The sequence below is a fragment of the Pan paniscus genome, chromosome 16 (genome assembly GCF_029289425.2).
Source record: "Pan paniscus chromosome 16, NHGRI_mPanPan1-v2.0_pri, whole genome shotgun sequence".
Lineage (NCBI taxonomy): Eukaryota > Metazoa > Chordata > Mammalia > Primates > Hominidae > Pan > Pan paniscus.
This window is the reverse complement of record NC_073265.2, coordinates 32,811,848-32,834,345: the sequence shown is the minus strand read 5'-3', so window position 1 is coordinate 32,834,345 and position 22,498 is coordinate 32,811,848. Positions and strand designations below refer to the sequence as shown.

At 46.5% G+C, this 22,498-nt stretch overlaps 1 protein-coding gene across 18 annotated transcripts in view; it reads left to right on the top strand.

Annotated features, from left to right (window-relative positions):
• Positions 1 to 22,498, top strand: part of PPIP5K1 (diphosphoinositol pentakisphosphate kinase 1) — a 61,568-nt gene that overhangs the window by 10,577 nt on the left and 28,493 nt on the right. For 9 of the 18 annotated variants that reach the window (XM_034938637.3, XM_034938632.3, XM_034938636.3 and 6 more), the window contains 20 exons: positions 641 to 742; positions 1,598 to 1,684; positions 1,803 to 1,878; positions 2,023 to 2,132; positions 2,219 to 2,301; positions 2,515 to 2,646; positions 2,806 to 2,927; positions 3,201 to 3,383; positions 5,391 to 5,532; positions 5,722 to 5,945; positions 6,270 to 6,397; positions 6,606 to 6,720; positions 6,878 to 6,985; positions 7,912 to 8,028; positions 8,176 to 8,340; positions 12,674 to 12,764; positions 16,244 to 16,369; positions 17,071 to 17,133; positions 20,665 to 20,847; positions 22,328 to 22,465. In XM_034938637.3, the coding sequence (XP_034794528.1) occupies positions 641 to 742; positions 1,598 to 1,684; positions 1,803 to 1,878; positions 2,023 to 2,132; positions 2,219 to 2,301; positions 2,515 to 2,646; positions 2,806 to 2,927; positions 3,201 to 3,383; positions 5,391 to 5,532; positions 5,722 to 5,945; positions 6,270 to 6,397; positions 6,606 to 6,720; positions 6,878 to 6,985; positions 7,912 to 8,028; positions 8,176 to 8,340; positions 12,674 to 12,764; positions 16,244 to 16,369; positions 17,071 to 17,133; positions 20,665 to 20,847; positions 22,328 to 22,465 (2,495 nt within the window). The remainder of the gene's footprint in view (positions 1 to 640; positions 743 to 1,597; positions 1,685 to 1,802; positions 1,879 to 2,022; positions 2,133 to 2,218; positions 2,302 to 2,514; positions 2,647 to 2,805; positions 2,928 to 3,200; positions 3,384 to 5,390; positions 5,533 to 5,721; positions 5,946 to 6,269; positions 6,398 to 6,605; positions 6,721 to 6,877; positions 6,986 to 7,911; positions 8,029 to 8,175; positions 8,341 to 12,673; positions 12,765 to 16,243; positions 16,370 to 17,070; positions 17,134 to 20,664; positions 20,848 to 22,327; positions 22,466 to 22,498) is intronic. The other 9 variants (XM_063596597.1, XM_063596598.1, XM_034938648.3 and 6 more) reach the window with 7 other exon arrangements.

The window sequence follows — 22,498 nt, the reverse complement described above, 5'->3', positions numbered from 1 at the left end:
GCCGTGGTGGTGGTCCCCTATAATCTCAGCTGCTTGGGAGGCTGAGGCAGTAGAATCACTTGATCCCAGGAGGTGGAGGTTGCAGTGAGCTGAGATCAAGCCATTGTACTCCAGCCTGGGCAACAAGAGTGAAACTCTATCTCAAAAAAAAAAAAAAAAAAAAATATATATATATATATATATACACACACACACACGTACACATATGTGTATATATGTGTATATATGTACGTATATATTGTATATATACACATACATATGTGCATCTATATACACATGTGTGTATCTATATACGCATACATGTGTGTATGTACACAAACTGTACACATACGTGTGTATGTACACATATGTGTGTGTGTGTGTGTGTATGTATATATATATAATCGAAGCCCCTATGTACTCCTCCCTAGTAACATCCCCTCCCCATCCCCAGACGGAACCACAATCCATAATTTGGTGTTTGTCATTCCATGTATTTATTTATATTTGTACTACATAAATATGGGTATTTGTTTGTATGTTTTTAGACTTTATATTAATGTATTCTTCTGCCTGCAGCCTGCTTGTTTTTGTGAGCTTCATTCCTGTGAGTAGTTCTGGTTTATTCATTTTTACAGGGCTTCTTTGTTTCTCTTTCTAGGAACACCATAATGCGGGAGCTTGCCCCACAGTTCCAGATTCCATGGTCCATCCCCACGGAGGCTGAGGACATTCCCATTGTTCCCACCACATCTGGCACTATGTAAGCAAAAGCAAAAAATCTGGAGTAACCTACTTAAGACCCATGGGATTCCTTAAGCCAGACTAATGGTTACTTCCTGACCCCACACTATCTGACTAATGGAGCCTAGGCCTCTTATACACAGTCTTCTTAACTCCACTTATATTCCCCCGCCGTTTTTTTTGTTTTGTTTTGTTTGTTTTTGAGACAGAGTCTAGCTCTGTTGCCCAGGCTGGAGTGCAGTGGCATGATCTCGGCCCACAGCAACCTCCACCTCCTGGGTTCAGGTGAGCACATCTGGCTAATTTTTGTGTTTTTAGTAGAGACGGGGTTTCACCATGTGACCAGGCTGATCTTGAACTCCTGACGTCAAGTGATCCACCCGCCTCGGCCTTCCAACGAGCTGGGATTACAGGCATGAGCCACCATGCCCAGCCTCCATTTATATTCCTAATCTCAGTTCCCTTTTCTTTTTCTTTTTTTTTTTTTTTTTTTTTTGCGACAGGATCTGGCTCTGTCTCCCAGGCTGGAGTGCAGTGGTGCACTCATGGTTCACTGCAGCCTCTATCTCCTGGGCTCAAGTGATGCTCCCACCTCAGCCTCCCAAATAGCTGGGACCACAGGCGTGTGGCACCATGCCTGGATAATTTTTTTTCTTTTAACTTTTTTTATAGAGACAGACTCACCCTATGTTGCTCATGCTCACCCTATGTTTCTCCTGGGCCTAAGTGATCCTCCCACCTCAGCCTCCCAAAGTGCTGAGATCACAGGCCTGAGCCCTGCTCAGCCCCTCTGTTTTTTGACATGTCAAGTAATGTGATGACAGCAGGTGGGATGGGGGTGTGGGAGAGGCTCTGATAACATTTATGATCTTAGGATGGAACTTCGTTGTGTCATTGCAATTATTCGTCATGGGGATCGTACTCCCAAGCAGAAGATGAAGATGGAAGTGAAACACCCAAGGTCAGAAGAGTGTCCTAATTTACATAAATAGGTTTTCGTGAGGAAGACTGCATGGGGGGCAAGTCCTGGAGGCTTTGACTGTCTCATGCCACACTGAAGCTTCTCGTTACTTCTTCAGGTTTTTTGCTCTGTTTGAAAAACATGGTGGCTACAAGACAGGAAAATTAAAACTCAAGCGACCTGAGCAGCTCCAGGTAAGGTAGTGAATCTGGCCAGGAGGAGCAGTGCCATGAGAGACATAGAGGATATGGCATTGGGAGTCTTGATAAAAGACTAGGATGGAAAGGTAACTGTCTAGGACTTGGCCTTCTGCATGGATACCTTATTATTTCCTCTAGGAGGTGCTGGATATCACAAGGCTGTTGTTGGCTGAACTGGAGAAAGAACCAGGTGGTGAGATCGAGGAGAAGACTGGAAAACTAGAGCAGCTGAAGTCTGTATTGGAGATGTGAGAAAGGGGATAGCAAAAGGGAGCCAATAACAGTGAGAATTGGGGTGCTGGAACAGAACATAAACTGTGACTTTATCCTGCAGGTATGGTCACTTCTCAGGTATAAACCGGAAGGTACAATTGACTTACTACCCTCATGGAGTAAAAGCTTCTAATGAGGGGCAAGGTAAGATGTAGTCCCCCTTACCACTACCTCTCAGATCTTGTGTTCTTTTTATTTTTTTTGTCCATCTTCTTTCCCCACAAGATCTCTTTTTCTTGAGCCTATAGATGACCTTTACCCCAAATTACGTCTCTGGTCTCCTCAGAAGACCTAAGGTTTAGATTTTCCCACTATTTTTCTTAGATCTAGACCGTTCACTGCCCTTTATTCCTTCAGATCCACAGAGGGAAACTCTGGCCCCATCTCTGTTGCTGGTACTGAAGTGGGGTGGAGAACTGACTCCTGCTGGCCGTGTTCAGGCTGAGGAGCTGGGGCGAGCTTTTCGCTGCATGTACCCTGGAGGACAGGGTGAGTGTTTTGGGGAGTGAACGCATAGCAGGGCCAGGATAAAATGATTAGAGAGTAAGTTGGGGAAAATGAAGGGACAGAGACAGTGGGGGAATGAATATTTTTTCTTCCACGAGTATTTATAGCAGTCCATTCCTGGTCCCCCACCTTTGTCCCCAGGTGACTATGCTGGCTTCCCTGGTTGTGGGCTGCTTCGTCTCCATAGCACTTTCCGCCACGATCTCAAGATCTATGCCTCTGATGAGGGTCGTGTTCAGATGACTGCTGCTGCCTTCGCCAAGGTGCATACTACAGTTCTGTAGTCCCAGTTTCCATTAGGTAGAGAAGCAGAGAGTTTGGAGAACCAGTTGGAGCATTTCAGGGTGCTTGTAGGCCAACTCAGAGAAGTTTCTGCATGTATCGGACCCATTCTGTACTACCAAGAATGAGCTGAGAATAATTAGTGAGGGTAGGCCCCATCTCTTCAACCAGCTCCCATTCGATCCCTGGGACCATCTAGGTCTAGGGATGCTAACCTGCAAGGGAAACAAATAGACCTTGTGCTTTCTCTTTAGGGCCTTCTGGCTCTAGAAGGGGAGCTGACACCCATTTTGGTGCAAATGGTGAAGAGTGCCAACATGAATGGGCTACTGGACAGCGATGGGGATTCTTTGAGCAGCTGCCAGCACCGGGTGAAGGCTCGGCTGCACCATATTCTACAGCAGGATGCGCCCTTTGGCCCTGAGGACTACGATCAGGTCAGGCTCAAAAATAGCCTGGATCCCCAATTCCTAGAATTCTAAATAGTAGGGATCAATAATAACAGTATTTACTGTATGCCAGGCACTGTTTTAGTTATTTTACACATATATTATTTAATCCTTACAGCAACCCTTTGAGATAAGTACAGGTCCACAATCTCTTATGCATAATTTTGAAAATTAAAAAGATTTTTTTCTTGACATTGAGATTCATTTGGCAGCTAAACCTGACACAAACTGTCATAAGACTTTTATAATCCTTAGTTTTCCCACTTAGTGTAAATAGTCGTGCATTTTGTGGCAGAAATATTAATGTGTTTGGTTATGCCATGGGCCCTGATGGAGGTATTATATACATATGGCATATGTACTGTATTAACTTCTAAAGTCCCACAGATTCTCAATTCCAAAGCACAGCTCTGATCCCAAGGATCCTGAACAAAAGAACGTTTCAGTTATCCATTGTTGCATAGTAAACTACCCCAAAACGTAGTAACCTAAAACAGCAACCATTTTATTATCTCTCACAGTTCTGGGCTCATCTGATCTTGCTTGGAGTCTCTCCTGAAATTGCAGTCAGATATTGACTGGAGCTGGAACCATCTGGAAGTTCAGCTGGGACTGTGGGATGGCTGGCTCTCTCCCTCTTCATGCTCTCCCTGTAATCTCAGTGCCTCTTTTCTCCACATGGTTCTTCATATGGTTTCCGTAGCATGATAGCCAGATGTATTAAATGGTAGCTTTAGGGATATTCAAAAGCAGAAGCTTAGAAGCTTTCTTAAAGTGTAGGCCCAGAAATAGCACAACATAACTTTGTTATTTTTTATTGGTTAAACAGTTACAGGGCCAGCCAGATTTAAGGGAAGGGAAGGAAAGGAAGACAAAGAATTGATGGTCATCTTTAAAGCACTACAAGGACTGCAGACCACAAGGACTTTCCTCCCATTTTACAGATGAGGAAACCTAGGCTCAGAAGAATCTAAGCAATTTTCCTCATGTCATCCAGCTAATACAAACCCAAGGGGTCTAACTCCAACACCCAGGCTGTTACATTGCTTTATAGTATTAATCCCACTATATGCCATTACCCAATATGGTCGTTCTTTTTCCTGCATATCTGGGCCACAAATGACCAGGCAGTGGTTTTCTACTCTTCCCACTCCTCATTTCTGATATGTTCTTTAAAAAAAAAGTTTAAAACTTTAAAATTGTGGTACCATTTTAACCATTTTTAAGTTTCCAGTTCAGTAGCATTACATGTATTTACATTGTTGTGTAACATTTCTGATTGATTCTTAAATGAGTTAAGTAGCTAAGCACATTGCTATGAGCCCATAGGATTTTCTGTGTTCTCTGAGTAGGACTTGATAAGGAACAGGACCTTGCTCCTTTATTTCCCAATCCATTGCTCACTGTCAAACTCAAAAAAGCTAAGGCAGCTTTCCTTTCTGCCTTGCCTTCTTTTGCGAGCAAGAATGAAACTTGTGAGGACCTAAACAGAATTGTGCATTTTCAGCCACAGTCTTGATTCTGCCTCCCCATTTCTCATTGACTGTTACTGTCCTACAAGCCTGAGTCAGAACCCAGTTTTGAGGCAGCATTTCTACTCTAGGCTCAGGCTAGCATCTTGTTTAGAGGAAGAAGATAATGTTATCTGTGATCTCTACTCATGAAAACATTCTGTGGAGATTTTGAGGGATTTTGGTTCAATCTTTATTCTCCAGTATTTTCCATGTGTATTCTAGAGCCCTCAAGAAAAGAACTTAGGTCTGTTTTATTTTCTCTGGACTCTTAAAATCAATCCCTCTTAGACGACTATATGCTAGAGCAGTGCCCTTACCTGAAGGCCTAGAACTGCTAGTATGCCCAGTAACCTAAGAATGCTCACTGGAGTGAACCAACATACACAGCTGTATTGTGGGTAGTCTCTGTGTAATAAACTCACAGGAATTTGGGCAATTAGTACTGAGCCTGTCTTGCTTTTCTTCTCTCTATTCTTCATAGCTGGCTCCCACCAGAAGTACTTCCCTGCTCAACTCCATGACTATCATCCAGAATCCTGTGAAGGTCTGTGATCAGGTATTTGCCCTGATCGAAAACCTCACCCACCAGATCCGGGAACGAATGCAGGACCCCAGGTCTGTAGGTGGGTATGAATACTACTATCTTCCCTTCAAGGTCTCAGGTATGGATGGGTTTCTCAGGCATTCTGGTGTCCTCTCCTAAATGTCAGAGACCAGGCCTCCTCCTCCCTCTGGCTGTACTTCAGAGTTGTCAGGGTCTTTTGTTGGAGGTAAAATCTTTGATTCTTATCTGATTCCTGCCTTTCTTCCAGACCTGCAGCTCTACCACAGTGAGACACTAGAGCTAATGCTACAGCGTTGGAGCAAGCTGGAGCGTGACTTTCGACAGAAGAGTGGGCGCTATGATATCAGTAAGATCCCTGACATCTATGACTGTGTCAAGTATGATGTGCAGCACAATGGGAGTCTGGGACTTCAAGGCACAGCAGAGTTGCTCCGTCTCTCTAAGGCACTGGCTGATGTGGTCATTCCCCAGGTGTGTCTTGTATAAGGGACCTAGCCTGGGGATGAGGGTGTTGGGAAGGAAAGAGAGAAAAGGTGGAAAGGAAGGGTGATTTGAGACTAGAGGAAAGCAACTCAGAGAAGGAATAAGTTGAGTTGCTACATTTCTCAGGGTCCACTCTGGCTCTTGGTAAGTACAGGAGGCTAATTCAGGAGACACCTGGAAGAGGGGGAATGTAGTGGATATGAAAGAAGCCCTAGACGTGAGGTGAAGACAGGCATGATCTTGGTCCTGGGAATATGAGGCATGAGAAAACAAGATTTATTGAGGTATTTATTCCTGGCCTGTGGCCCCTAGGAGTACGGGATCAGTCGGGAGGAGAAACTGGAAATTGCTGTGGGCTTCTGTCTTCCACTGTTGCGGAAGATACTACTTGACCTGCAGAGAACCCACGAGGATGAGTCTGTCAACAAGCTGCATCCCCTGTGAGGGAGGGCTGGGAGGGGTGTTGGATGGAGGGAGGGGCATGTCAGGGAGCCTTGGGGGAATCAAAGCTGGGACAGCCTGGGGAACCAAGAATAGACAAGATTTTGGGATGGAAAGGAGAGAAGTCTTTGAGGTGGGAGGAGGGAGTTTGCAGAAGGGTGGGAACAGGGTTAACTGACTGTGTGAGTGATTTAGCTGTTATCTCAGGTACTCCCGAGGCGTGCTCTCCCCAGGTCGCCACGTTCGAACGCGTCTCTATTTCACCAGTGAGAGCCATGTCCACTCTCTGCTCAGTGTCTTCCGTTATGGAGGACTTCTTGATGTAAGGATCCTCCTTCTTCTTTAGGCTGTGAACAGCTTTTTCCCAGCATTCTTTTACTCTTCTCAAATGAAAACTTTCTCCATTCTTATTGGCTCCCTGCTCATTCTCTGACTCCCATTTCCTTAAGCAATGGCTTACCTCTTTTTGCATTTGGTAGGAGACCCAGGATGCACAATGGCAGCGAGCTTTGGATTATCTTAGTGCCATCTCAGAGCTTAACTACATGACCCAGATTGTCATCATGCTTTATGAGGACAACACACAGGTGAGGAGCTAGCAGGTGGGAGATGAGAGGAAGGCCCCTTCTTTTGACTTCTATTTAAAAAAAAACAACTTGCTTATCCTTATAATTTGGAGAATCCAGCTAGGTGTGGCACTTACGCACAGCATGACACAGAGCATCCACTGGGTTCCTACTGGAATGGAAAATATGTTCTGGGATGTTGTTGAGCCAGAGAGGTAACCTAGAACACAGCTCTGGCATTAGAAGAGTGTGGAATTTGGGACAATGTTATGAGTCTTATTTCCTCAAACATGGTTATACATATACCTTCTGCATATGGTTCCACAATTATACTTTTTTTTTTTTTTTTTTTGTGAGACAAGGTCTCACTCTGACACCCAGGCTGGAGTGCGATGCTACAATCTGAGCTCACTGCAGCCTTGCAACCTCTGCCTCCTGGGCTCAAGTGATCCTCTCACGTCAGCCTCCTAAGTAGCTGGGATGACAGACATGTGCCACCATGCCCGGCTAATTTTTTGTAGAGATAGGGTCTCAACATGTTGCCCAGGGTGGTGTCAAACTCCTGGACTCAAGTGATCTGCCTGTCCCAGCCTCCCAAGGTGCTAGGATTACAGGTGTGAGCCACTGCTCCTGGCCCACAAGGTATCTTTAAATGTTCTGCTATATGCACCACAGCCAAGCTGAGTTATTGTGGAAGGTGATGGGAAGGGTTGTAAAGCTGGAAATTCAAAAGTCATGTGCAATGGCGAAATCACAAATGGTAGAGATGAGGGAATGAGGATCCTGTAAGAGACAAGATATAGTTGAAAGGAAGCTATAACAGGTCAGCCCCGGAGTGGGACAAGACCCTGAATTCCTGGGAGGATGAATCCCCTTGAGTTCCTCTCTACTTCCACCACAATATCCAGCTTCTCCCAACTTCCCCCTCTTGTGGTTATGCTCCATAGGATCCCTTATCAGAGGAACGGTTCCATGTGGAGCTACACTTCAGCCCCGGAGTGAAAGGTGTTGAGGAAGAAGGCAGTGCCCCGGCTGGCTGTGGATTCCGTCCAGCCTCTTCTGAGGTGGGTCAGAGTGCTGGGATTTGGGACTGAAGGACTTAGGAACCAAGTGGTGGAAAGCAGTACAGGGAGAAGTAAAAGGGCTGGGTAGTCTGGGATTAGGATTTTGGAGGCCATTAACACCTCTCTTATCTGCCTTTTGTTGTATAGAATGAGGAGATGAAAACCAACCAAGGGAGTATGGAGAACCTGTGTCCAGGAAAGGCATCAGATGAACCAGACCGGGCATTGCAGACTTTACCCCAGCCTGCTGAGGGCCCTGGCCTCCCGAGGAGATCACCCCTCATTCGTAACCGAAAAGCTGGTTCCATGGAGGTAATGAGAGGGCCTTGGGAAGAAATGAAGGGGTGGCAGTGCTCATAGGACTATATCCACAGATCCACTAGATCCCCTTGGGGGGTCTCTTGGGACTTGAAGCAGAGTCCTCCTGCTCTGATTGATATGTTTTACTTAATCTCTCTTTCACAGCTGGTCTCCCAATAGAGCTTCTTTAACCTGGTTGCTACTTCTCAGATTAAAGAGTTGCCATTGAGGGATGCCTGAGAGATAAGGGTTTAAAGAGATAAGATTAAGGAGGAGGCCTCTGAATGAATTTGAAAAGGTAGTTCTTTAAAAGGAAATCTAGTGGAAACAGCTTGAACTCTGGGCCAAAATCCCAGTCTAATGCTTGGATGCTGTGTGACTTTGGCTGGATAACTTCTCTACATTTCTCTGACCTTAACTTCTCTAAGCCTCAATTTTTTTTCACCTCTAAAATGTGAGTAGTATCCACTTTATAGATGCTCAACAAGCAGTAATATAATAACAATACAATTGATATTAAAGGTCCAGCCCTCTCCAGCTTTTGGTCACCTTGGGTAAAAATTATAGCTCCGATAGGAGCAAATACCTGTCACTTTATCTGTACTGTCATTCCAGAAAGTGGGTCAGTCAAGAGCTCTGTCTGTCTTCCTCTTGTTCTGATGAGGATCTTTATCAGCATGGGCCTATATTCTGCTATTCTTGGAGTTTGTTTCTAGTTCTGGTTCTAGCTCTCCAGCCTAAAGGCAGTAAGTGTTATTAATCTCATATTGTGTCCAGCTAACCATCTGAGGTTTTTGTTTTGGTCTTTTTCCTGGAAAAACTGTTTCTGTCTTTGGCCTAATTATATCCTTTTTTTCCCCCCCTATCTAGCTCCTTCTGTATCACTTACATTCATTTTGACACCACAATTTATCCCTGTCTCAGAGACTTTGACTGTCTGATTTAGATTCTGCTCTGTCCTAATGACCGTGTTCACCCTGGCTCGGTGCCAGGTCTCTATCTTAGAGGAATTGGTTTTTCCATTTTAGGGATATATCCGAAGAATCTATAACGAGCTGACCTAGGTTCAGCAAAAGTTTTGCAATTCAGATTTTGGAGAAAGCTGAGAAGATGAACTGCAGTCTCTTCTTTTGATTCATCCTTTACTTCCTGATTATTTTAAGGTGAAATTGCCATTGGTAATATGCAGAGTTTCTTTAGGTAGGATATACATTATTTTCTCTTTGAGGTGTAGGTGTCGGTTGGTATCCGTAGTACTCTATTACCCTTTATACTCACATGCAATAGATCACATGGATAGAATGATACATAATCTTCCATCAATAAACTGCTCCTCCAAATGTCTTTCCTATTCACATGGTCTGCTAGTCTCTCCTGGTGCTGTTGTGCCTGAACCGCGTCCCCCAACCCCCAACCATTTTTTTCTGGTTTATGCAGTCATAAGACATAGATAGCTGCGTGTGGTGGATCACACCTGTAATCCCAACACTTTGGGAAGCCTAAGTGGGAGAATCATTTGAGGCCAGGAGTTCAAAACCAGCCTGGGCAACATGGCAAGATCCTGTCTCTACAAAAAATTTTAAAACATTATAAGGTGGAAAAAAAAAAAGGCACAGGTAAAGGAAAGCTCTGTGTATCATCTCTCAGACTTGATAAGATTGACTTCTTTCAGGCCTATAGGAAGCTTCCTGTTGTAATCACAGGCTTTCTTTTCAATTACTAGTGCTGCTTAGACCCTGGCTTATCCAGGGTGATGGTTGTCCAGGATATTTTCCTCAGCTTTGCAAGAAAATCATCTCTCTGCTCCTTGGTCACAAAGCCTTATGATACTAATGTTAATGTTTATCTTCCTTGCTCTATAAATATAGGCATACAACTTATCCTTCCCTCCATCCCTTCTTCTCCTCTTGTCATCTCATACTTTTTAACTATTTTAGATTATAAAACTTATGACCTTTATAGCAGCTATGCCCTAGCTGGTCATCCTCTCTAGCCCTGTAACTAGCTCTGCCCTGTGGGCCCTGGGGCTTTTGGGAGCCTGGGGTTTAAAGGAGCCGTGACCGGCTTTCCACCCGGTCTGATTGCAGGTCATGAACATGCAGTGCACAGGGAACCTGGACCTCATCCCCTTGCGGGGACGGCGCCGCAGGAGGTCGGGAGACCTCCCCCGGCCTTCCCTAGCCATCGACCTACAGCCCCGGGCTGTGTCCACCACTCACCTGGCATCCTGCACACAGGTGTCCCTCCCTACTTCACCTTCCTGTCTTGCCTTCTGTCTTTGCCTTTTGGGATCTAGGGGCTCAGACACTATCTGGGTGGGATGTGTGTGTTTTGGGGGTTGTGTTGGGCCCTTGTGGGCATTGTAAAAATTCTGTTTCACGTTTCTAGGGGTGAGACAGTGGAGGGGTGGGCTTCTTGGTTCTAACAAGGAATGTAGTATGGTTGCAGTAGCCACAGCTTTCCCATGGAAAGAAGAGAGGGTGGCCAGACTCTTATTTGTGGCTGAACCATTGTGATTGGCTTTCTGAGTCTGTGGGGGGATAGATACAATTAGGAAACTCTGCTCTGCTGAGAACTAGGAATGGGTTGAATAATGATTTCTCAAACTCAGATTGGTAATGGGAGGGCTGTGGGGAAAGGCATCTTGAAAATAGAAGTACCTTCTAGGGAGGGAGGTGGGGGGGGTCAGCCCCCCGCCCGGCCAGCCACCCCATCCGGGAGGGAGGTGGGGGGGTCAGCCCCCCGCCCAGCCAGTCGCCCCATCTGGGAGGGAGGTGGGGGGGTCAGCCCCCCGCCCGGCCAGCCGCCTCGTCCGGGAGGTGAGGGGCGCTTCTGCCCGGCCGCCCCTACTGGGAAGTGAGGAGCCCCTCTGCCCGGCCAGCCGCCCCGTCCGGGAGGGAGGTGGGGGGTCAGCCCCCTGCCCGGCCAGCCGCCCCATCTGGGAGGGAGGTGGGGGGTCAGCCCCCCGCCCGGCCAGCCGCCTCGTCCGGGAGGTGAGTGGCGCCTCTGCCCGGCCGCCCCTACTGGGAAGTGAGGAGCCCCTCTGCCCAGCCAGCCGCCCCGTCCGGGAGGGAGGTGGGGGGGTCAGCCCCCCGCCCGGCCAGCCGCCTCGTCCGGGAGGTGAGGGGCGCCTCTGCCCGGCCACCCCTACTGGGAAGTGAGGAGCCCCTCTGCCCGGCCAGCCACCCCGTCCGGGAGGGAGGTGGGGGGGGGGTCAGCCCCCCGCCCGGCCAGCAGCCTCGTCCGGGAGGTGAGGGATGCCTCTGCCCGGCCGCCCCTACTGGGAAGTGAGGAGCCCCTCTGCCCGGCCAGCCGCCCCGTCCGAGAGGGAGGTGGGGGGGTTAGCCCCCCGCCCGGCCAGCCGCCCCGTCCGGGAGGTGAGGGGTGCCTCTGCCTGGCCGCCCCTACTGGGAAGTGAGGAGCCCCTCTGCCCGGCCAGCCGCCCCGTCCGGGAGGGAGGTGGGGTGGTCAGCCCCCCGCCCGGCCAGCCGCCCGGTCCGGGAGGTGAGGGGTGCCTCTGCCCGGCCGCCCCTACTGGGAAGTGAGGAGCCCCTCTGCCCGGCCACCACCCCGTCTGGGAGGTGTGCCCAACAGCTCATTGAGAACGGGCCATGATGACAATGGTGGTTTTGTGGAATAGAAAGCGGGGAAAGGTGGGGAAAAGATTGAGAAATCGGATGGTTGCCGTGTCTGTGTGGAAAGAAGTAGACATGGGAGACTTTTCATTTTGTTCTGTACTAAGAAAAATTCTTCTGCCTTGGGATCCTGTTGATCTGTGACCTTACCCCCCAACCCTGTGCTCTCTGAAACATGTGCTGTGTCCACTCAGGGTTAAATGGATTAAGGGCGGTGCAAGATGTGCTTTGTTAAACAGATGCTTGAAGGCAGCATGCTCGTTAAGAGTCATCACCACTCCCTAATCTCAAGTACTCAGGGACACAAACACTGCAGAAGGCCTCAGGGTCCTCTGCCTAGGAAAACCAGAGACCTTTGTTCACTTGTTTATCTGCTGACCTTCCCTCCACTATTGTCCTATGACCCTGCCAAATCCCCCTCTGTGAGAAACACCCAAGAATGATCAATAAAAATAAAAATGAAAATTTAAAAAAAAAAAAAAAAAAAAAAGAAAATAGAAGTACCTTCTAGTATAGAAAGATGCCCCGGACAGTTCCCTCCATAAAGTACATTCTCTGTTCCCTTTTCATCCCTCTTCCCCTATAAATCCTTTGGTACTTCCAAACTTTCTAACATTGCTTGGCTTTGTAGGGACAGGAATCCAGGACCTGGGTTTTATACTTTGGGGTTGAGGTGGCAAAATGATTAATATAGAGTCCTTTTTCTGCAGGTACTTTCTGAGACTTCATCCTCGAGGCCTGGCGGCTACCGGCTCTTTTCATCTTCACGGCCACCCACAGAAATGAAGCAGAGTGGCCTAGGTATGGTTTTGCCAGCATTTCTCACCTATTGTTGGAAAAGTTGTCTGTCTGTTCTTCAGAGTGTTATTGTGGGAAACCTTTGTCATAGGATTTGGGGCCGTCCAATCAGTGGAATATCATCAGGTGGAGGTAGGGAGGATGAAGTGGGAGAAGCCATAGTTAGATGTGAACTTGGATCTCAGATGATTATTCCATCCCCGGAAGGTGTTTATCTCTTGGTTTTCTATACCAACCACATTTCCCTGGCCAAAGGGCGTTCTTCTGGCTTTCCCTCTCATTCCTTGTCTGTCCCTCCAGTCTAGCCCAGACCTTAAGGGGCCATGGAGACTCTGAACCTTCAGAGTTATCAGAGACAGAGCTATAAATAGAGGTACTTGCAACCCTCATAAATGTCGTATTCCTCATTTGAAGAAATGTGCCATGTCTTCCCCTGAAACCTGTGTTTTTCACATCCCCGCTCTTGCCCTTCCTACCACCTTGCCCTTTCCTCCATCATCTCCTAATCCTGTAACTTTTTCCCCTTCCTTCTGGAAAATTGACAAGTCTGAGACTGGTGTAGTGGCAGAAGCATCTCTCAGGACTTTGAGGAAATGTCTCTTGATTTTTGGATCCCTGGAAAGGGGTAGAGAACATCATTCAGCTTTTTCTAAGAGCACAGACGGCAGGAAGGACCAAGCCTCAGAGGGTATTGTATTCTTTGGGTGGGGGGCGGTCCTTGGGAGGAACTATCTCTGAGCACAGTGCCTTGTGAGCCAGTAATTAGAACTGGAGGTCAGACATGGTTGTGTGGGGTCTGGTCTTGGTCCCCTGGCTGTTTCTGTCTTGTCCTATTATTCTCTCTATTTAGCGCCTCTAATTGTTCTGTTGCCTTTGTCCTTGGCACCCATTTTCTTGGCCCCAAAATGGTCAGCTTTTGGACTAGCAAGGGGGAGAAAGGTTTTGGTAACTTTGCAGGCTAATTTTATGAGAATAAGTTGCCTTCTAGATTCCTGAAATGAGGAAGATGGTATGGGGCATGAGAAATAAATGACAAGTGTGTAGATCTGGCCAGGCACAGTGGCTCATGCCTATAATCCCAGCATTTTGGGAGGCCAAAGAAGGCAGATCACTTGAGGTCAGGAGTTCTGAGGCTAGCCTGGCCAACATAGTGAAACCCCATCTCTACTAAAAATACAAAAATTAGCTGAGCATGGTGACGCATGCCTGTAATCCCAGCTACTTGGGAGGTTGAGACACGAGAATTTCTTGAACCCAGAAGACGGAGGTTGCAGTGAGCTGAGACTGTGCCACTGTACTCCAACCTGGGTGACAGAGTGACACTCTGTCTCAAAAAAAAAAAAAAACCAAAAAACCCGAAACAACAATAGTGTAGATCTAAGACATGAACCTCTCTTCCCAGAAGTCCCAGGAAAGAATAGGTTTCAGACAGACTAGAAAAGAGGATAGGTGTGTCTGTCCCAGTTAAGTGGGCCATGGGAATGCTTTCAAGAGCAAGGCAGAAGTATGGACATGGAACTGGTTGGCAGATGGTGGTGGTAAGGTAGAGATCATCCTCTGAGATGATCTGAGGACTGGGCAGAACAGAGTTGGCATGACTGCACCAGAAAAGTATTCAGTGGAGGAAGTGTATGTAGGACAAAGCTTGGGGTGGTCTGGGATAGAGCCAGCTAGTTTTAGCTTCTCTGAAGAAAAGCAGTCATATTTAGCAACTGTTATTACTCTCTGGAATCTCATTCCAGAGCCTGTTTGAACATGAAAGGTGGAGGAAGTTGCTGTATAGGGGAGAGGTCCTGAATTCCAGGGTGGGAATCATCAGGCATCTGAACTTCCTGATTGCTCTGGTGACCCCAAAATCCTGGGATCCCTGAAACCATGGTCCCTTCTTGGTGGCCTCAAGGGAATTGAACTCCTTTCCACTCCATCCATTTCCCCTATGAATGTTAAGTCCCAAGCCAAACCCAGGGTCTTGGCTAAGATGGATTTGGAAGTAGAGAGGCAAATCCTGAGAACTTGGGTATCAGTCTTGTTTCTTCTTGACCACTCTGTCCTTATAGGCTATAGTAGGAGAAGGGACCGTGGAGTCCTAACCCTCCTCTAGATCAGCTGTTGGGGACAGTGACTGGTCTGATTTATTTCATACTTCAGAGATTATTCAGATTTTATTTAATCCTCTCATTGGCAATGGAATTCTCTTTGCTTTCTTTGAATTTATATGTGTGGGCAACTGGCTTTGAGCATAGGCTTACATGATAATACACTTTTGCAAGCAGAACAAACATGTCTTTTTGTTGTTATTTCCTGTATTCCTTCTTAGTAGGGTGCTCCTCACATAATAGGCATGCTCTACATATAATCAACTGATTCTTCACATGCCCTTCAATTTGTGTCCATCTTGACTTTAGAAACTGCTGGTTCCTAAAAAAAATAGTTATTTATTTTCTAACATTACAGTTGGTCCTCAGAGTCAGGAGACCTAGATTCTAGTCCAGCTTAGCTTCTAAAAAACTATGTGACCTTGAGCAAAGGAGGTCCCTTTTGGATCTCAGTTTCTTCATCTCTAAAATAAGAAAGTTGGACTGGATGATCTATGAGTCCCTTCTAGCTTAAAAAATTCAATGAGGCAGGGGGCTGTGGCTCACACCTATAATCCCAGCACTATGGTAGGCCAAGGTGGGAGGATCACTTGAGCTCAGGAGTTAGAGACCAACCTGGGCAACATAGTGAGACCTCATTTCTACTAAAAATAAAAAAATTGTCGAGGCATGATGGTGTGTGCTTTTGCAATCCCAGCTACTTGGGAAGCTAAAATGGGAGGATCACTTGAGCTTGGGAGACCAAGGCTGCAGTGAGCTATGATTGTGCCACTGCACTGCAGCCTGGGCAACAGAGTGAGACCCTGTCTTAAAAAAAAGAAAAAAATTGTGAGCCTCATACTTTCATTCTTGGGAAAGGTCAAAAGGCCTGAAGGGAGGGGATGTTGGATGGAAAACTTAGGAAGGATTGGAAGGGTGCCAGCTGAGTGTTCAGAATACAGTCTCTAGCTTCAGTCAAAGCCTTTTCCTTTCAAATATACAAGGACTAGATTTCTGGGTTTCTCAAGCTATATATCCAGGATAAGGGGTGCCGAATTAAATCTGGGGGGAATCTAGAGGGACCTACCTGTTATTTTAGCATTTCTGAGAGCCACCTGAAGAGCACAGTCTATCCCTTTCAGTAGCTTTGAATCCCCTAATATGACTAACCCTGCATTTGTAGTGGCCTGTTGTCTCTGCCGTGTAGCTCTTCAGAAGAATCCCCCTTTTGCTTGCCCACTGTGACTATGGAGAAGTGTAAAGCCATTTGTGGTTATGTGGAATGGCCACATGGTGGTGGCTCTGAATGGCTGTGTGTGTGTCTTGATGTTATCATGTGAAGTTGTGTATAGTTCTGTGTGAGAGTTGTGGCTTTACGTGGCTACTAACGCACTCCCGGCCTTGCAGGCTCACAGTGCACAGGGCTGTTCAGCACCACAGTGCTGGGTGGCTCCTCCAGTGCCCCGAATCTTCAGGACTACGCCCGCAGCCATGGCAAAAAGCTACCACCTGCCAGTCTGAAGCACCGAGATGGTATGTGGGTGGGTTTTGGGGGATAACTCCTTTTTTCACTTGTCTCTCAGCAAGGACATAGCTCAAGAACTATTCATACTTAAGATGACACTGGCCTTATAACAAGTTTTCTTCATCAGTAATAGATGGGAGAAGGAACCAGGACCCCTTTCACCCCTCCATTTGCATTTTCTCTTGCCATAAAAATACTACTTATTTATGCTTATCCCTTCATAATCTCCCACATACAGTCCTGCTGCATCAGTTTGTACTCTTTCCTGGATTCTGGCCTGTAGGGGTAAGGACCAAGGAGGATGATGCATAGTTGGGAAGAAAGTGGTGGAACCTCGATTAAAATCCAGCAAATTGGGTTTAGGGAAGAGAATGTTACTCAACTAAGGCAGAAAAGATAATGTGGAAAGAGACTAGGGGAAGGGATGAATATTTCTGTGAAGATTTTATTTCCAAATGACCAGAAAGAAGACACAGTGGTAAAATTAGGGTTGTTTGTAGGGGTGTATTGTGGTAGAGATGACACATTGATTCCTAAGAGATTTATCAAAGGAAAAGAGATTGACGTGTGTTAGTTAGAAATCCAAGGGATGGGGAGGGGAGCAGGTCAGATAACTAACTTTAAAGAACAGAATATCTTGCGGGCAAACTCCAGAGCAGAGGGTGGGGACAAGGGTGGGTATAATCCCCATGATGTCTTTTCTCCCCAGAGCTCTTGTTTGTCCCGGCCGTAAAACGATTTTCTGTGTCGTTTGCAAAGCATCCGACTAACGGTACGTTTGCTTCTGACTCAATGTCATTCCTCCTCACCATGTCACCTCTAGACACTTAACTCTGAGTTTCGACACTGACTTTGCCTCTCCTTCCACTGTGTTGACACCCTGCTGTCTCTGAATGAGTCACTCACTAAGTGTCCCTCCTGGGATGGTTTCCTTGTGACAGCCTTAGTCTTGGCTGCAGCCTGGCTGCCCCATCCCTCTGGCAACTCAGGGTCTTACTTCCATAGTCACCATCATCACCATTATGTCACTTTTGTCAGCATCACCACCAAAACACTGATTAAACCTCTCCCTTTCCTATCACATGACTGCCAGGCTGTGTACAGATATGATGGTTCCCCTTCTTAGGATGGGAATAGTGTTTCCTAGATTGATTCCATTTCTTCTCTTCCCCCATACCCCCAATTCCTCAGCTGATATAACTTTGATCTTTCTGTGTTTTCTCCAACTCTTTTGTTGGGGTGGATGTGGATGACTAGTTTGTTCCTCTTTCGGAGTAATGCTGCAGTTCCCAGCTCCTAAGCCTACTTATATGGGTGTTAGTCTTGAGTATATAGTTTCCCATCTCCATATTTCTTTCTCCTGTCATTATGTGTATTTTGTGTGGCTCCTGTGCTCCTGACATTTGCTTTATGTTATTACTAACCTATTGCCTGGGCCTAGAAAACAAGAGCCCAGGTTGCTTTGGGATAAAAATAAAAAGAAAGGAGTAGGAGGTAGTAGGTAAAAGAAAAAGGACTGTACCTTGAGTTTTTAAGTGTAGTTTCCATGTGGCACCAGCCTACCTATGGTAAAGCTATTGCAGAGAAGTTTGAAGAGTGGAGATGTCTGCTGGGGATTCTGGGGGAGCTTAGGAAGGAATAATATTTTAAGAACATTGAAGAACTGGGTCTGCCCACACTAAGGTGGGAGAGCTTGGAGATCTCTGTAAACCATAAATTGAAGGGTATGGTCTCTTTGTAGGGTATAGCAGGAGAACCCAGGCTCACTCTCTTTCAAAGTTTTATCCTTGGTATCCTTATTTGTCTCTCTGTATTATATTTTGTCTTCAAGGTAAATCTAGGTTTTTTAGGTATGATTTTCTTCTATTCGAAAGCTAAGACTCTCTGAGGGAAGTAAAACTAGGCTGGCTTCCTGACTAGAAAACCTCTATGTGCTATTCTCCTATTGCCTAGCAAGTGACAGCTGCTAGATTTTAGCCCAGTCAGGTTGTACATCTTCACAAGGCACTGCTGAAATCTCTCCCTAGGTTGACCAGCCTATGCTGGCTCAGTTTATCCCTGGCCCCAGGCTCCCAATTGTGCCTGTGGCAGGAGTTCCCATTCAGAGCCTCATGGGTGTGCCGGCTCATTTAGCTTCAAGCTCTTCTGGCCTTCATGTGCCACAGCCATCTCCAGAATAGAACCTGATGCATGAATAGCATAGCCTGGGACTTGGACTTAGGGTCCACAATATAGTACAAGGAACGTGGGCTCCTGAAATCAGAGCTAAATCACGTATCTCCTAGTTCTTAAGTGCCATGAGAAAAGACCCAAGTCCATGAAACAGACCCTCAGACGTATGTACCTCCAGTTCCCCGAAGTACTGTTCAGCAGCCTCACCCGTTGAAGAAGATTTAATTCTGCCAAAAAGAGGTGAGGAAAAAAGAGCTGGAAAATGCAGGTGTTGTGCAGGAAAACAAATTTAAGATCTCCAATACCCTGCACACTTCCTCAGGGGTCTTGTGGCCTCCTTTGTTTTTCTTGTGCTGGAGCTTGGAGGCTAACATGCTTAAGAAGCCAGAATCTGGGCTCTACCTGTTGACAATAGGAGAAATTTGGAGCTGTATGTCACTTGCTGAGGAAGATTCTCTAGATTCAATTTGACCCTCAAGAAATATGAAGGCTCTTCTCCATGGCCAAGATCTTGCTTGACTAACCAGCAATTACAAAGTGGATGTTTTGTCTGTAGTTGCAGATAAGTCACAGCAGCTCCGTCATCACCATCTCCTTGCCATGATATCTGGCTTTGAAACAGCAGCTGGAAATACTGGACCTGGCTTTGGAAAAGAGGCAAGGCAGTGTGTCTTCACACTTTGATGGGAGAGCAGCCCTCAGCCTTTCTCTGCCTTTGTTCCTAATAAGCTGCTCTTATATCCTGTAACTATATCCAGCACACAAGTATAGCCTGTTACTAAGCTGCACACTGAATTCACCAAAGTAAATTAATAAAGTGGGAAAGACTGTGGCTCACGCTCATCCAGAATGTCAGGGTGTGACCACTGGATTTGTCAAGCCCGTTATCTTCTAGGGACCCATATAACTATGTGACCATTGGTACATAGTTAGTGCTCACAAGACTAGCCTAGGTAGAGCTGAAATCTGTCCTGACATCCAAGCTAAGGTCTCTGAAGACCACAGTCTCATGGGATCACCTTGTGGAGCCAGTTCTGGTCTGGGATTTTTGAGCAGTCATCCTGAGCTGCCTTGTTTCTACCTTCTCTATACCAACATCCTGTATTCAAGTTCTTGTCCATCCTCACATCTTGTCTTAAGATCCCATATCTTTTCTCTAAGATCTTTTCACTATTGTTCCTCTTACACCCCTCTCCACATGCCTTTGACTACCTTCAACCTTTTGTGGCTGAATTACATCATCCACAAAGTTTGCCAAGTAGCTAAAATGAGGGTTCAGAATCAAAGCTTTTCCACTCATCAGCTGAAAAATTGCAGTTAGACTCACCAGCAGTGGGAAGAAAATATAAAATTATCCAACTTTCAGCTTGTGTAATGGATACAGTATCTCTAAGTCCTGAGTTTTAGTGTGCTTTTTTTTTTTAACTGATTGTTTAAACAACAGTAAGGTAAAGGATGGTTAGTCAATATTGGTATTTTCACATACTGATTCCATTTTCCACACATACCGTTTTAAAGGAGTTCTACACCTGGTTTCCTGCCAGTCTCCTGTGCCAACTGCCTAATACCGTCCCTGTCTTTGGCTATCCTCGAGTGTGGTCCAGAAGGCCTGCCCTAAAAAAGAGCCTTTTTAGCTTGACTATCTTGATACCCAGTACCATCTTTGACACTCTGAGTGACTTTGAACTTTTCAATTTTTATCCCTACTTCATAAATCCATTCACCTGAGAATGCAGGCCCTAAGTAGGGTTCATCCAATGATGAGGGATCCTGAAGCTGTAGTCAAGACTCCCAGCCACAAAACTGCCAGCTCACCCCTGTTCACAATGATGTGACTGATGTCTACAGGCACTGACGGAATTATGCTCAAGGAGCAAGGGGAAGGCATTACTGTATGATGAGATCTCAGTTATCCCTTCTTTCAGACTCATTGTATGATGACACCACTGTTCTTCCCTGCAAGAGATGCCCAGTGGCTCTGACCATCTCTGCTTCTCTCTTAGCTCACCTTGGATCTGAGTGCCCCCACCTTCCAGTAATGCTTGTGCTAGTCAGTGCCCCCCTCATTGTCTCTCCCTCTTCTCTTTCTCTATCTTTGTGCTTCCTGCCGTGGTCCCCTCACCCCCTCCAGAGCTGCTGGATGACCAGCACCCTGTGGTCCGGTTGCTGCGCAGTTTTTCCTCTGACTGTACAGGGGGCCGGCCAGTCTCCTTGGATGCCACGCTGGCGCATCACCTGCACCAGTGCTCCTACCACCTGCGCCTCTTCCGGAACTGGCTGCGCTCAGGCCAGGATGACCCCGAGTGCCTCTACGGTACCCCCTGCCACCAAGCTGGCTGCTGCCATTACCCTGGCTGGGTCTGACTGCTTTGCTTATTGCACTTCTGGCAGGAGAGCCCACCTATTTCTTTCTCCTATTTGCCCTAAGGTTATGTAACTTGCATTTAGTCGCTTGGATGGGATTGGGGCCAGACTGCCTGGTAGCTGTAGCATTGGCTGCTCATCCCCTTCCTATTCTCCTTTCTCACCACCCCCTAATGTTACTCATTCCCCAGTTCTGTTCAATACAGGAGTAATCTCTTGCCTTGGAATCTGTTCTTATCACTCTAACCCTCTACTACCACCATCTTCAAATCCAAATGTTTTTCTAGCCACTCTGAGGATCTAGAGACAGTAACTTTCCTGCCCTCCTGCCACTAGATCACGGGAGAAATTGAGGCACAGAAGCCTAAGTTGTATCCTTTGGGCAAAGTCCAGAGGTTCAAAGATGGTCAGGCTATAATCCTTTTGAGTTATGGGCTTTAGTCACTGGTGAACAGGAAGCTGTCTTGCATAGACTTCGTTGTCCCGTGTATCCTTAGTCCCTTTAAGGAGATGTTGAGGAGGCATAGGAAAGATTGGGGACTGAGATAGTGGTTTGGATGTGTTTTTCTTCATCCTCCAATGGGGACATTTTTTCCATCACCTGTCCCTAGTATTAGGGTTACACATTTATGTTTATCCTTGACCCTACCCAGACTGATAGACCTACATTTGAATTCTTGGGTTTAGAGCAGAGAATCAGTACTTTTTCTTTTTTCTAGGGCATTTGCCTCATTTTTCTGATGAAGTAGAAAGATCCTAGCAAGTCTGGGGTTTTCCAGTAGATCAGAAGAGTGAAGCTTTGATGTGATGGAAATTACCAAGAAAGAACTTCCATCCCCATCCTGTTCATGCATGTGGTTTTCCTGGGCTGAGCTTCATGTGTATTGCATGCCCTCCAGTTTGCATCCAAGTATTCTAGCCTTTCTGCCGACATCCTAAATTTGCATGAACCCCTTCTCAGATTCCATGTCCTTCTCCTTAATCTGGTTCTCTTATTCATGATACCCAAAATCTGCTGTTTCTTCCCAGCTCCCTGACCTCCCTGTCTCATGTTAGATCTGCAGTTTCACCCCTTACCTCTGGATCCTTGTTTTATTCCCCTAGAAAGTGTGAGAGCAACATTGGTGCCTACCCTACTGGGATTCTGTTTATTTTTCCATGAGACATTGCAAGCTCTCCATAGGTAGCATGAGAGGTGATTTGATTCACCTTGAGGCCTTAGCAGGTAGATGTTTTAGGAAATCTGAAGGTGAGAAAAACAGACTCCCTAGGGGCTCTAAAGAGTTCCCTCTCCTAAGAGTCTTGGATACCCAACACTCCAAAAGCCACGGACTCTCCTGATGGCTCTCAGGGACTCTCCATGCTTCCTTGGCCAGTTGGGGTATATCTGGCAGGAATAACATTGACTTTGCCCATCTCTTTTCAAACAGGGTTTGAAGGGTGTTCCATGGTGCCTACCATCTACCCTCTGGAAACACTGCATAATGCCCTTTCCCTACGTCAAGTGAGTGAATTCTTGAGTAGAGTCTGCCAGCGCCACACTGATGCCCAGGCACAGGCATCTGCAGGTATGGATACTCTTATTTTTTTACCCTTCTCTC